The sequence below is a fragment of the Gorilla gorilla genome, chromosome 15 (genome assembly GCF_029281585.2).
Source record: "Gorilla gorilla gorilla isolate KB3781 chromosome 15, NHGRI_mGorGor1-v2.1_pri, whole genome shotgun sequence".
Classification (NCBI taxonomy): Eukaryota; Metazoa; Chordata; class Mammalia; order Primates; family Hominidae; genus Gorilla; species Gorilla gorilla.
In genome coordinates this window covers 90,786,899-90,801,305 of record NC_073239.2, presented here as the reverse complement: position 1 = coordinate 90,801,305, position 14,407 = coordinate 90,786,899, and the positions used below count along the sequence as shown (strand labels likewise).

Sequence of the window (14,407 nt, the reverse complement as noted above, 5' to 3'; positions counted from 1 at the left end):
TTATCTTATTTAATATTTACTTTCTCCTCCAATAACCTGGTAAGTAGACATTAATTTTTGCCATTCTACATAGGAGGAAATTGAGGTTTTAACAGAACTTTGCTCAAAGTTTGAAGCAAGATTTAAACCCAGGTCTGTCTGACTCTAAAGCTCTACTCTGCTCATTGTTCTCTCTCTCATATGAAATATTAGAGTGCAAAGTGGCAGTTCTGGGATCAATTCTGAGAAGAGACTTTCCATTAGGGCTGCCAGGATTGTCTGTGGGAAGGTCATGGACGTAGAGGCCTGTGGGGCTATGGTGTTAGGCTGAGCAGCCAGCTGTGACCAGTGGGAAGGGAGGACTGGGGAGGAGGTCTGGAGGGAGCAGGGCCTCCTGACTGCCCTGTCCTCCACTCACAGATCTGCTTTCTTCCCAGGTGTGGCTCCACAAGGCGCTGCAGCTCACTGAACAACCTTCCCTCCAACATTCCCAGGCCTCAGACCCAGCCATCCTCAGGCTCCCGGCCTCCCTCCCAGCACAGAAGCGTCAGCTCCTGGGCATCATCCATTACTGTCCCTCAGCCATTCCGCATGACGCTGCGCGAGGCCCGGAAGAAGGCCGAGTGGCTGGGCTCACCTGCCTCCTTTGAGCAGGTGAGGCAGCGGGCCCAGAGGCAGGGCGAGGAAGAGGCCGAGTGCCACAGGCAGTTCCGGGCACAGCCTGTGCCTGCACATGTCTACCTGCCCCTCTACCAAGAGATCATGGAGCGCAGCGAGGCCCGAAGGCAGGCAGGGATCCAGAAGAGGAAGGAACTACTCCTCTCTTCTTTGAAGCCCTTCAGCTTCCTGGAGAAGGAGGAGCAGCTAAAGGAAGCTGCTCGACAGAGAGACTTGGCTGCCACAGCTGAAGCCAAGATCTCCAAGCAGAAGGCCACCAGAAGGATTCCCAAGTCCATTCTGGAGCCAGCCCTTGGGGATAAACTCCAGGGTAAAGACATCCTTGCCACCTTGCTGCCTCCTGCCTCGGGGAACCAATCCCACCATAGGGATTTAGTCAGGGCCCAGGGATCTGCCTGGCTTGGAGATTTGCTGCTTGGGTGGACCCACTAGAGGCTGCACGCTTAGTGCAGGCCATTGGGGAGGGTTAGGTCTGTCTATACAATCGGGACCTGTATGGAGCCAGGAGTGAGAGGTCCCACAGTGTCCCCAAGGCTCGTCCTGTTGACATCTAAGTGAATGCACATGAGGGCCTCTGCAGCAGCACAGGTGCAGGAATAGAGAACCAGTGAGACACCTGAGGACCAGCTTGGGCTCGTGCCACCACCAGCACACTGCCCTGAGATGCTCCCCCATGGCTCCTTCGTCCTGGTGAGGTAGTGGCAATCGCCGAAATTACCTGGGGGATGATTATTTACACATTTCAAAAAGTATAGCTCCAAATAAGGGGCTCAGGCTTTATTCACTTTTCGGTAGCATGTGCCATGCTCCAGGCACTGTGCCATGGTGAACACACAGACATGGAGTTTGTAGATATGTGAGGAAAACAGATAAAGACAAATACATACAAATGTGGCGAGTTATTTACGAGGATTAAAAGGGGAAGCATGGAAGCATATATCAGAGGGACCTAACCCGGGGATTGGTGAAGCAAGGGAGCAGTTAGGGAAGGTACCCTGAGAAAGTGGGCCCTGGGGCTGAACTGAAGGAGGGGCGAAGAGGGAGGAGAAGTGGAGCAGGCAGAATGTGGCATGGAGGGGAGAGCAGAGCATCTGCAAGGGATGGAAAGGTAGAGGCTGAGAGAAGAGGGAGTGGGAAGGGAGAGGCAGGCATGGGCCCGACATGAGGAGCTTTGCAAGCCACGTTGGCGAGTCTGGACTTCATCCCAAGGGCACAGGGGAGCCACTGAGGGAGTGAGGCAGGGTGGCCCATGATCAGAAATATAGTTCAGAAGGATCCTTCTGATTGCTGTATAGATAATCTGAGAGGGCAGCAAGACTGGAGGGATGTTGAGCCAAGAGGAAGCTATTTCACAATTCAGTTGAGAAATTATGCAACTGGTTGCAGGGATGAAAAAGAGGATGGACTGGAGAGAGGTTAAAGAGGAGGAAATGACAGAACTTGTGACTGATGAGAGACACGGAGGAGTCAGTGATGTGGGCAAAGGGCCTGGGCAGCTGGGTGGATGGTAGGGCCTTTCTCTGAGATGGGGAAACCTGGGAGAGGAGCAGGTTACTGGCCCACTTCCTCTGCTTCATCTCTGAAGAAGCAATCATAGAAAGTGCTCAGTAAGTGTAGATGGTCACTGCTTCTGCAGCCTGATTGACACAGGCAGTGGTGTTCTGGATGACATTCATTAACAAGCTCTCCAGAAAAAAAAAAAGGAAGCTGGTTTGTAATGTTTGTTATTTTCTGTGGCATAATTACTCCTATTCAGGCCATCTGCAGGCATCTCACAGGATGTTAACGTGTCAGAATTCCTGAAAAGTTCCTAGTTGCCTCCAGTAACACTTACAGCTAGTGTGTAAGAGAGGGAACGTTCTCCAACCCTGTAGGTTTCTTGCTTGGTCCTTTCTTACCCATCACCATCCTTTCTCCACAGAAGCTGAGCTCTTCAGGAAAATTCGCATCCAAATGAGAGCCCTGGACATGCTCCAGATGGCCTCTTCCCCTATCGCCTCCTCTAGTAACCGGGCTAACCCACAGCCCCGCACAGCCACCCGAACCCAGCAGGAAAAGCTTGGGTTTCTGCACACTAACTTCGGATTCCAGCCTCGGGTGAATCCTGTGGTCCCTGACTATGAGGGCCTTTACAAGGCCTTCCAGAGAAGAGCAGCCAAAAGAAGAGAAACCCAAGAGGCCACTCGCAACAAGCCCTTCTTGCTGAGGACCGCCAACCTGCGCCACCCTCAGCGGCCCTGTGATGCTGCCACCACCGGAAGGAGGCAGGTGAGAGCCCAGGCAGCTGTGGGAGGGTCAGGGCTGCGGCCTGAAATACAGGGTGGGGCCAGGTCTTCCTGGAAAGCACTCCTCAACAAGGTTTTCCTATCTTTTTTTTAAACACCAGCTCAGTTGTAAGCAGATTCACTTTCCTATAAACTCCAGACCACAGCCCAGCCTGGGCAACAGAGAGACCCCATCTCTAAAAAAAAAATACAAATATTTGCCACATGTGGTGGTGTGTACCTGTAGTTCCAGCCATTCAGGAGGCTGAGGTGGGAGGACCTTCTGGCTGCAGTGAGCCAAGATGATGCCACTGAACTCTAGCCTAGGCAACAGAGTGAGACCCCATCTAAAAACAACAAAAAACAGGCCAGGCGTGGTGGCTCACGCCTTTAATCCCAGCACTTTGAGAGGCCGAGGAGGGCAGATCATCTGAGGTCAGGAGTTCGAGACCAGCATGGCCAACATGGCAAAACCCCATCTCTACTAAAAATACAAAAATTAGCTGGGTGCGGTGGCGGGCACCTGTAATCCCAGCTACTTCAGAGGCTGAGGTAGGAGAATTGCTTGAACCTGGGAGGCGGAGATTGCAGTGAGCTGAGATTGCGCCACCGCGCGCCAGCCTGGACAACAAGAGTGAAAGTTCATCTCAAAAACAGAACACAACAGAAACCATAGGGACACTTCTTTTCCTCCCTTACTGTAGAAGGATTTCACAGAAATAAGTCCAAGCAGGCCTGAGAGGCAAGGAGTTGGGATCAGTTGTTGATGTCTCTATACCAATTCCAAGGAACTCTTCTCATTTGACTAAAAACTTTAGGATTGATATCCAAGTCTTGGCTTGGTTGTGAAACTTGAGATCTCTTTATCCTTGCCTTATTCCCGGGAAAAAAAATGAAGATTCTCATTTTCAGTCCTTCAGTGAAGCTGAATCCTAGTAAAGATAGAAAATGGCTGGGCGTGGTAGTTCACACCTGTAATCCCAGCACTTTGGGAGGCCGAGACGGGTGGATCACCTGAGATCAGGAATTCGAGACCAGCCTGACCAACATGGTGAAACCCCGTCTGTACTAAAACTGCAAAAATGTAGCTGGGCATGGTGGCTCACAACCTGTGTAGTCCCAGCTACGTGGGAGGCTGAGGCAGGAGAATTGCTTGAACCAGGCAGGTGGAGGTTGCAGTGAGCCGAGATTGCGCCACTGCACTCCAGCCTGGGCAAAAGAGCGAGACGAGACTCTGTCTCAAAAAAAAAAAAAAAAAAAAAAAGATAGAAACTAATCACACATGCTGTCCCACCAATACCAACCTTTGTTTCTTCTAGGATTCCCCACAGCCACCAGCTACACCCCTGCCAAGGAGTCGTTCTCTGAGCGGCCTTGCTTCCCTCTCTGCCAACACTCTCCCTGTGCACATCACAGATGCCACCAGGAAGAGGGAATCTGCAGTCAGGTGAGTGGTCAGGCTGCACAAGACCCATGCTCTGATTCTGGCCCCAAATGCTGGAAACCTCCCGGCTGAGGAGCCTCCTTTCCTGTTATCAGAGATACCTCAAGGGGTCAAAGGGAATTTTCTGATCAGGACTGGAACAATTGCGGTTCTCCACACCTGGTGCTTGGAGAACAGCTAGCCATCATTCAGCACATATTCATAGTGGGCTTATTCTGTGCCAGACACAGCATTAAGGCTGGAGATCTTAGGGAACCTACAGTTTATTATCTAGTCTGAAATACAGAAAAGCAAAGAAGCAATGGCCATATTTTTTGAGTAGCGCAATGATAGGGGGTAAAGGGGACTGTGAGGGCACTGGGCAGCCTGGAGCAGGGGGGTCTTGTCTTGTGGAATAGATGTCTAAAGTGAAACTGAAGAACAAGGAAGAGTTCGCCAGACAAAGCCTGGAGAGAAGGAAGGTTCCAGACAGAGAGAACATGGATAAAAGCCCGTGGGTGAGAGGAAGGGAGTAGTGAGGAACAAGAATTCAGAGAAGCATGCTAGCAGGTGGCTGAAGTTGCCGCAAAGATGAGACATCCATTGCATAGATTTGAGATTCTCTGAGATTCATCTTGGGAAGATGTCAGAGTCTGTTGGGCAGCAAGAGCCTGCTTATTTTTAACTCTTCACCTGACCTGATTCTGTTATGATGTTCTCATTAAGCCAGCCCCCAGCAAGGGTTCTTCCACCAGGCTTCTGAGCTGAAGTAGGCAAGAGAGGTCATGGTGTAACAGCAGCTTAGGCCAGGGAGAGGACTAATGTCTTACTGCCTTCCCATGGGGCATGTAGGGGAGTACTCGGAACCTACTTGGATCGTTAAGCCCCACAGCAGGGATTGTAGAAAAGTATTTACAGTCTAAGGGATACTCCTTTCTTCTTCAGACTTCAGTTAGACCTACTAAATCAGGGCTAATTAATTGCTCAGTATCCTGAGGGCCCAAGAACACAGGCCTCCTGAACAAAGAGGCTGGCCTTCCTATAGAGGACATCCACATCTGCTTTCCAGCCACAGGGAATCTGACATATTAACAGATTAAATTTTCATGTCCTTCTTCCCAGTCTGTCCATTTGAATATAAACATCCAAATATAAGAGTCTTGGTTGATTTTCCTTTTGGAAGAACTCAACATATTACTTTGTAGATAACTGAACAAACTAAGTGCTACAAGTTGAACCCAAATAGTCTGCACTGAAGGAGGCTCATTTCCAGTTCTCTCTGAATGTGCAGATTTGTATTCCCAAAGGACCATGAACCCAGACACCTTCCAGCCCACTGTTTACAGCAGAGTGGTCAAGGCCAGAGGCTTGGGAGTCAGAGGTCCTGGTCCAATAGGGGCTTTTCCACTGGCATGCTGGGTAGCTTTGAGCAAGGGGCTTACCTCCTTTGAGCCTCAATCACCTCCCCTATAAAAAGGGAATTTAGTATTTACCTCATAAGACAGTTATGAGGACAACGTGAAATGTAATGGTACTTGGTTCATAATAAGGAGCTCAGTAAATGGTAGCTATTAGTATTATTTTTATCCAGATAGGCGAAGACCTATTGAATGTTGGACTATTTAAGTAAGGATATATATATATTTTTTTGAGACAGAGTCTTGCTCTGTCGCCCATGCTGGAGTGCAGTGGCGCAATCTCAGCTCACTGCAACCTCTGCCTCCCGGGTTCAGTGATTCTCCTGCCTCAGCCTCCCAAGTAGCTGGGATTACCGGCACGTGCCACTACACCCAGCTAATTTTTTTTGTAGTTTTGGTAGAGACGGGGTTTCACCATGTTGACCAGGCTGGTCTCGAACTCCTGACCTTGTGATCAGCCCGCCTCAGCCTCCCAAAGTGCTGAGATTATAGCCATGAGCCACCGCGCCTGACCTAAGTAAGGATATTTTAACTGACGTTTCTCCAGTTCAGTAAATGCACTTCTAGGGTAGGAACTCACTGAGTCCCTAGTGCTGGAAAGGCTTCATCTGCCAGTGCATTTAATCCTAGAATGTTATTATTTTTAAAAATGGCAGTTGAGGTAAATTACATGCCCCATTCATTAAAAACACCAACTTACTTTCCAGAAAAGGTTACTAAGATTGCTTTTATTTATTTATTTTTTATTTTTTTATTTTTATTTTTTATTTTTTATTATTTTTTGAGACGGAGTCTCTGTCACCCAGGCTGGAATGCAGTGGCGCGATCTCGGCTCACTGCAAGCTCCGCCTCCCGGGTTCATGCCATTCTCCTGCCTCAGCCTCCCGAGTAGCTGGGACTACAGGTGCCCGCCACCGCACCCGGCTAATTTTTTGTATTTTTAGTAGAGATGGGGTTTCACAGTGTTAGCCAGGATGGTCTCGATCTCCTGACCTTGTGATCCGCCCGCCTCGGCCTCCCAAAGTGCTGGGATTACAGGCATGAGCCACCATGCCCGGCTATTTTATTTTATTTTATTATTATTATTTTTGAGACGGAATTTGATCTGTCGCCCAGGCTGGAGTGCAGCAGTGCGATCTTGGCTTATTGCAACCTCTGCCTCCCGGGTTCAAGCGATTCTCTTGCCTCAGCCTCCCGAGTAGTTGGGATTACAGGTGCACACCACCATGCCCAGCTAATTTTTGTATTTTTAGTAGAGCTGGGGTTTCACCATATTGGCCAGGCTGGTCTTGGACTCCTGACCTCAGGTGATCCACCTGCCTTGGCCTCCTAAAGTGCTAGGACTACAAGTGTGAGCCACCACGCCTGGCCTAAGATTGCTTTTCAGTATATCCAGGTTGGTAATCTATACTCTTTTTCTGCCTCCTTCCTTTAGAAGTGCACTTGAAAAAAAGAACAAAGCAGATGAGGGTATTCAGTGGCTGGAGATACACAAAAAGAAGTCTCAAGCAATGTCCAAATCTGTGACCTTGCGTGCAAAAGCCATGGATCCCCATAAAAGCCTGGAGGAAGTGTTCAAAGCAAAGCTGAAAGAGAACCGGTCAGTGTCCTCTATGTGTCAAAAGGGGTGCTTGCCTTGGGATCCAACAGACCACTGGCCTATTGCCAGAAAATGCAAAATAGAGTTATCGAGGTAGGTAGGCTCCTGTAATCACAGCAGGGTCATGATTTTCCAAGTCAGATAGGAATTTACAGTGTACACGAGAGTTACACTGCTTTACTGGAAATGAAGGGTATTCTGGATTAGAAAAGATGAAATTCTTTCTAAAAGTCTTGCTAATTCCAGGAACAATGACCGTAAAAGAGCGAAAGAATATAAGAAAGAACTGGAAGAAATGAAGAAGCGAATACAAACAAGGCCCTATCTCTTTGAACAAGTTGCCAAGGTAAAACTAAACCATCATGTTTTCTTTCTGCCTTAGATAAAAGGACTCTGAAAAATTACAAAACAATTTTAATATGTGGGTATTAAAATTTTCCTTGAGGCCCAGAAATTCTAATTTCATTACTACCTTCTTTTCCCAAAATAAATAGTACAATAGAGAATGCTGCTTGTGTTGATTTCATCCAAGAGTGGACTCCAAAGGCATCGGTAAAGGGATATTTCACTTCCTAGAGCTTTCACTGTAGTCTACCATTCAGATTTCATCAGATTGGACATTAGACCCCAGAGACACAGGGACCATTTGGCTCTTTCTATGCTCTGGAGCCACTGTTCACAGTGCTGGAAAGTTATCTCTCCTCTGGCAGTGCTGCTGGCCCTGGGCCTCCCCAGCCTCTAGAGCTGTGGTATATTTATAGGTCTCCAAGCATTAGGATGCCCACAAACACCCCGCAAGGCTTTCTCTAGACTAAGTGGCTTTCAGGCTGGAAGCCTGAAATTTTTTTTTCTTCTTTTATTTTGTATGTGTATGTGTGTGTGTGTGTGTGTGTGTGTTCCTTGTGGAGCAGGGCTAACCCATAGGCAGTGTACCCAAAGTATCCTGGAAGAGTATCATTTTAAGATACTCTGTAGACTTTTAGGGACGTTGGACTCAGCTGAGATCTCCTTAAGGATGTAAGGATGCTCTGTTTCTACTGCATTAGGCTCTGTGGATCTCTTTCCTCTCCAGTTTCAGACAAGTTGGGGTTCCATAGTGACCTAGTTCCAATAGCAGGGCATTAGCTCCATCTTACAGTTAGTACATTGTCTAGGCATTTGCTGGCTCCACTTCCTCCTCCCTCCATAAATCTTTCTCCTCTCACACACATAAGCACACATGGTCTTGGATTTACTTAGCAACCTGCATTGTTCAAAATCTCATGCTTCTTTATGTTAATGTTAAGCAAGCTCACTCTTCAGATCTCAACAAATCTTTCACCTCTCTAGGAAAAATACAAAGTACTCTATGATTTTGTTCTTGAATACTTAAACAAAAAATAATATTCTTCTGGTCCACATGCAGACCATCTGTCCTTCCACTAAGAGTCTTGGTGTAGCTTATTTTCTATTTTATTTTAGTGTTCCTGATAATGGTTTGTTGCTTTAAAATCTTAGAAGGTTTTTAGTCCATCCTTTTAAATCTGGGTCTCATTTGTCTCCCAAAAGTCTAAGTCATTGCTTTTCAAAATTGTGACTCCCAAATCAACAATTTGGCATCTCTGGGGAGTGTTAGAAATACAGAATTACAGTCCTCATCTGACACCTACCAAATGTGAAATCTGCATTTTAACAAGACCTCAGGTGATTTATATACACATTAAGGCTGGAAAACAAGGGTTAAATAATTTTCATGCAAATCTATGCCCCACAATAAGGGTGGTGGTGGTTGTGGCAGTATTGTAACAATACTGATTAAGTAATTTAGAATTGTCTGGTAATTCATAAGACAGCTACAACAGATTAATTTCCATCCCACAGGATCTAGCCAAGAAAGCAGCAGAACAATGGTATCTAGACACCCTGAAGCAGGCTGGGCTGGAGGAAGACTTTGTGAGAAACAAGGGTCAAGGCACCCGGGCTGTTGAAGAGAAGGAGACCAAAGTCAAGGATTTTCCCAGGTAACCTGAAATGTTGCTGTCATTCTGCAGCTCTCTAAATTGTCATACCCAGTAATACCACTGGGAGGAAACTTTAGAATAGCCACTGGCATTTTGAGATCATAATCCTGTATTTATATAACATTAATAAGTAATCCAGAGATCTCCAAGTAACACATTTGAATTTAGAGAGTGGTGCAGTTGTGAATAAAATCTGACAAATTATGTTTCATTTTCTTCCATTTTGAAACATCATTTTCCAATTCCAGTTCCAATTTCATGAGCTGAAACTATTTCTACTTTATTTTTTAAGAAAAATCATGTATATTTTGACTTCTTATAAAACTATAAAACTTTTTCTAGCATTCCTTAAAGGTAGCTCATTAGTATCACCTTCTTCATAACCCTTTTTTTTTTAATTTTTTTAATTTTTTTTTTGAGACAGAGTCTCGCTCTGTTGCCCAGGCTGGAGTGCAGTGGCGCGATTTCTGGCTCACTGCAAGCTCCGCCTCCTGGGTTCACGCCATTCTCCTGCCTCAGCCTCCTGAGTAGCTGGGACTACAGGCTCCCGCCATCACGCCTGGCTAATTTTTGTGTATTTTTAGTAGATATGGGGTTTCACCATGTTAGCCAGGATGGTCTCGATCTCCTCACCTCGTGATCTACCCTCCTCAGCCTCCCAAAGTGCTGGGATTACAGGCGTGAGCGACCGCGCCCGGCCCTCCATAACCCATTTTGATATTGAGTCAAAGGGAGAAAGTAGTATCTTATCTCCATTATTCTCAATTGTTTTGTATCTTAAATCCTAGCAGCCCCTACCCTAATTCCTCAGTTTTATACCCCTAGAAATTTTCCTTTACATCCCATATAAAATAGTAATAATGTTGAGACTCTTTTGACGGAGTCTTGCTCCGTCGCCAGGTTGGAGTGCAGTGGCGCAGTCTTGGCTCACTGCAGTCTCCGCTCACTGCAGTCTCCGCTTCCCGGGTTCAAGCGATTCTCCTGCTTCAGCCTCCTGAGTAGGTGGGACTACAGGTGCCCACCACCACGCCCAGCTATTTTTTGTATTTTTAGTAGAGATGGGGTTTCACCATGTTGGCCAGGATGGTCTCGATCTCTTGACCTCGTGATTCACCTGTCATGGCCTCCCAAAGTGCTGGGAGAGACCGTTCTTAAACCTTACACAGTAAGATTTTCTTTTTTCAGACTGGGCACGGTGGCTCACGCCTGTAATCCCAGCACTTTGAGAGGCTGAAGTGGGTGGATCGCTTGAGCCCAGGAGTTTGAGACCAGCCTGGGCAACATGGCAAAACCCTGTCTCTACAAAAAGTTAAAAAAAAAAAAAAAATTAGCTGGGTGTGGTGGCACGTGCCTATAATCCCAGCTACTTGGGAAGCTAAGGTGGGAGGATTGCTTGAGGTGGGAGGGTTGCTTCAGCTGGGCTGTCCAGGCTGCAGTGAGCTGAGATCATGCCACTGCACTCCAGCCTGGGTGAGAGTGAGACCCTGTCTGAAAAAAAATTTTTTTTTGTTTTTCATATTTTAATTTATTCTGCAGGTTCCAAGAAACTACAAAACTCAGCATCAGAGATCCAGAGCAGGGTTTAGAAGGATCTCTAGAACAGCCTGCAAGCCCCAGGAAAGTACTGGAGGAGCTGTCTCATCAGTCACCAGAAAATCTCGTATCACTTGCTTAATCACTACACTTAAAATTACTGCTTTTGAAAAATATTAAGCAGCTAACTTGGGTTTGAGTCAAGGCAGGGAAAACTTGGGTTTTGAGTCATGGCTACTGTTAGAGGATAGAGAAATGAAGAGTAGCAGATTAATAGGCCGGGCGCAGTGGCTCACGCCTGTAATCCCAACACTTTGGGAGGCTGAGGCACGCGGATCATCTGAGGTCAGGAGTTTGAGACCAGTCCAGCCAACATGGCAAAACTCCACCTCTACTAAAAATACAAAAATTAGCTGGGCGTGATGACACGTGCCTGTAATCCTAGCTACTTGGGAAGCTGAGGCAGGAGAATCACTTGAACCCAAGAGGCAGAGGTTGTAATGAGCTGAGATCACTCCACAGCACTCCAGCCTGGGCAGCAGAGCAAAACTCTGTCAAGAAAAAAAAAGAGCAGCAGATAACAGAGAATAGTTCAAGGAAATCAAAGTGGGGAGGCTCAGGTGGAGGGATGGTAGCCTAAAGTTAAGGGTTCCTGCTTTGTGCCACACACTTAGAGAATTAGGTACAGAAAAGAGAGCACAGGCCCAAATGCCTATAAGGGGCTAGTGCAGAAACATAAATGCGTCCATGGAGTGGGTGTAGACAGTAGGAGATAGTAGACACTGGAAAGTATCATCAAATCCTGCTGGAATATAGGCTCAGAGTTACTACATCAACTACATTTTCATCAAGCCAGAAATTTGTATGCTATCAACTAATTTAAAAATTACTTAGAAATACTGTATGGGCAAAATAAAATACATCTGCATATCAGATCTAGCCCATGGGGGATGAAAAACTTACAACTTCTAGTACAGGATTTCTTATCCTCAGTGCTATTAATATTTTGGGCCACCTAATTCTTTGTTGAGGGTTGGGGAAGGGAACTGTCCTGTACATTGTAGAATGTTTAGTAGCATCCCTGGCCACTACCTGCTAGATGCCAGTAGTACCCCTCTCCCCAGTTGTGACAACCAAAAATGTCTCCAGATATTGCATATCCCCAGGGGGCAAAAATGTCCCTGGCTGAGAACCACTGCTCTAATATAAATGGCTGCATGAAGCAAAAATTGGCATTCTAAGAATACAAGTAATTGCCATGAACACAGTCTATGTACTATGTGATTATGCATGTCATTAACAAATTAAGAATTTAAAACAATTCTCTCCCGTTATCTGTTTAGAATGTGCCTGTGTGTTTATGTGAACATGAGGTTCATTTTAAGTAAACTTAAAATTTCCCAGACAACCAAGATTTTCTACTAGTAGGTGAACTTTGGAATAATTTTCTTCTCACCAATAATAATTGGATATTCTGGCTCGGTGCAGTGGTTCATGCTTGTAATCCCAGCACTTTGAGGGGCCAAGGCAGGAGGATCGCTTGAAGCCAGGCGTTCAAGACCAGCCTGGGCAACATAGACCTCATTTCTACCAAAAAAAAACACAAAAAGTTAGCTGGACTGGTGGTACATGCCTATAGTCCTAGCTATTCAGGAGGCTGAGGTGGGAGGATGCCTTGAGCCTAGGAGTTCAAGGTTACATTGAGCTATGATTACACTACTGCACTCCAGCCTGGGTGAAAGAGCAAGACCCCATCTCAAATCATAATGATGATGAGTGGATATTTTCTCAGTAGCTGTGGAGACAGGATGATTGATAGCAAGAGTGCCTGCTCTAACTAAAGCACCTTTCTCAAGCTTTTTTAGAAAAACTATCTTTGTGGAAAAATTCAAAAGTATCTGTTTTTATTGCCATTTTCTCAGATGTGTCTTTTTTGGTGGTGACAGAGTAATAATCCAGTAACTATCACCTGGGCTTAAGAAATGAAGATGTTCTTGTTGTTTCCCAAGACTCCTCGGTTCAGTTTTACTGGTATGGAATCCTAAGGGTAAATCAGTACACTATTTTAAAAGGAAAGATTAAATTCTTAATCTCTAAGAAAACAAATTTTGTATAAAACAAGAGCCAAAGAACTGACTGGGCTGTTTTGTTTATTTAAAGGAAAACCTGAATCTCTGCATCATGTAATTTTTAACTTTAAAAAAACAAAAACATGAAATCCCTCTTAACATGCTACTGTATGTTCCATTAACGAAGAAAGCAAAGTGACCAAGTAGAAGTGTATAGGACAAGATAGTACCTCAGCCTGGGCCAAGGGGAGATTCAAGTAATTTATTTTTTTGCAGCCCAGTGGCAGAGAGTCTCTTACTCAGGTTGCTAAAGGGAGAATGTAACAAGAGAATTGACATCACTCCCTTCTTCAAAGCAACAAGGCATCTTGAAAACTCAACTTCCTGGTGAAGCTCTGTTGTTGGTAGCAGGAATTATTTCATCCATGTGAAAAGACAGCTGAGTCTGGGATGAAAACTCTTCAAAGGAACACCTCCCCTCAACAGTCAGAATGAAGAACTTCAGCCAACACATAATCAAATTCACTTTTGGTCTATCCCAGAAATTTGCAGTGGGAAGAGAGGTAGGTACAGTTTCCCAGCCCACAGTCATTGCTTCATTCCTTGTCTGATCAGATGGTAGTTAGAAAAGAAGCTCTCCTACATCCATCTTCTATACCAGGAAAAAGGAAGAGTGGCAAAAGCAGAGTCTTGTGCCTTCAAAGATTCATTCTGGTTCTGTTGTGGGCTAAGGCATCCTGTTCCCAGTATACGCATTTTGAGATCAGATAGAGTTGCTCTTCCAGGAGTCAGCACCCACGCTCATGTCCGTCTTTCAGTTAAATCTCCTTGGTTTAGTAACTGTAAAAGATTGAAAGCAAATCTAGAATAGGTTACAGTTGAATTATAGAAAAAATAATTCATAGTAAAAAGGATTAAGAGTGGAGGATGGAGAATGCACTACAGGGGTGAATGAAGGCTATCTACTTCCAAAGCAAACACATGCACGGACTGATAGATGTCACTGTGGCCTTGGGACAGCACTTTAGCCATGTCATAAGGCTGGCATTTTAACTCTGGCAATCAAATATTCTGAGTCTATAAGCCAAACTATTGTTTGTGTAGTTACCTACTCATCAGTCAGTGACAGAGGAATCTCTATCTTACAGGGAAAACAGAAATGGTGGAACCAAAATCTTATACGTGTCAGCCAAAAGATAGGCTGAAGGCTCAAGTAGGAGAAGGAAATAGGAAGAGGAGCTGTTCCTTTATAAGTACTATATGAGAACTGAAACCCACTCATAAAAGATCTAGGGGTTCCTTGGGCTTAAAAGAATGATAAGCCTAAGGGACTCCTGCATAATGGCAACTACCACTAACATTCTACTCTATACACAAGGCTCTATTCAAAGGAGTTTTGAAATAATGAAATTGGCTTCCATTTTAATATAAAAACAAAATGAG

The 14,407-nt window shown here is 45.5% G+C and overlaps 2 protein-coding genes across 4 annotated transcripts in view; one reads left to right on the top strand and one right to left on the bottom strand.

Moving 5' to 3' along the window:
* FAM161B (FAM161 centrosomal protein B) overlaps nt 1-14,407 on the top strand; it is a 19,438-nt gene extending 5,031 nt beyond the window's left edge. Inside the window, exons 3-9 of the mRNA XM_004055430.5 lie at nt 417-967; nt 2,579-2,925; nt 4,241-4,368; nt 7,198-7,362; nt 7,609-7,708; nt 9,223-9,362; nt 10,899-14,407. Of these exons, the coding sequence (XP_004055478.5) occupies nt 417-967; nt 2,579-2,925; nt 4,241-4,368; nt 7,198-7,362; nt 7,609-7,708; nt 9,223-9,362; nt 10,899-11,037 (1,570 nt within the window). The 3' untranslated portion in view covers nt 11,038-14,407. The remainder of the gene's footprint in view (nt 1-416; nt 968-2,578; nt 2,926-4,240; nt 4,369-7,197; nt 7,363-7,608; nt 7,709-9,222; nt 9,363-10,898) is intronic.
* ZNF410 (zinc finger protein 410) overlaps nt 13,029-14,407 on the bottom strand; it is a 40,369-nt gene continuing 38,990 nt past the window's right edge. For all 3 annotated transcript variants that reach the window (XM_004055427.5, XM_004055428.5, XM_063697982.1), the window contains one exon: nt 13,029-13,804. In XM_004055427.5, coding sequence (XP_004055475.1) covers nt 13,766-13,804 — 39 coding nt within the window. In that variant the 3' untranslated portion in view covers nt 13,029-13,765. The remainder of the gene's footprint in view (nt 13,805-14,407) is intronic.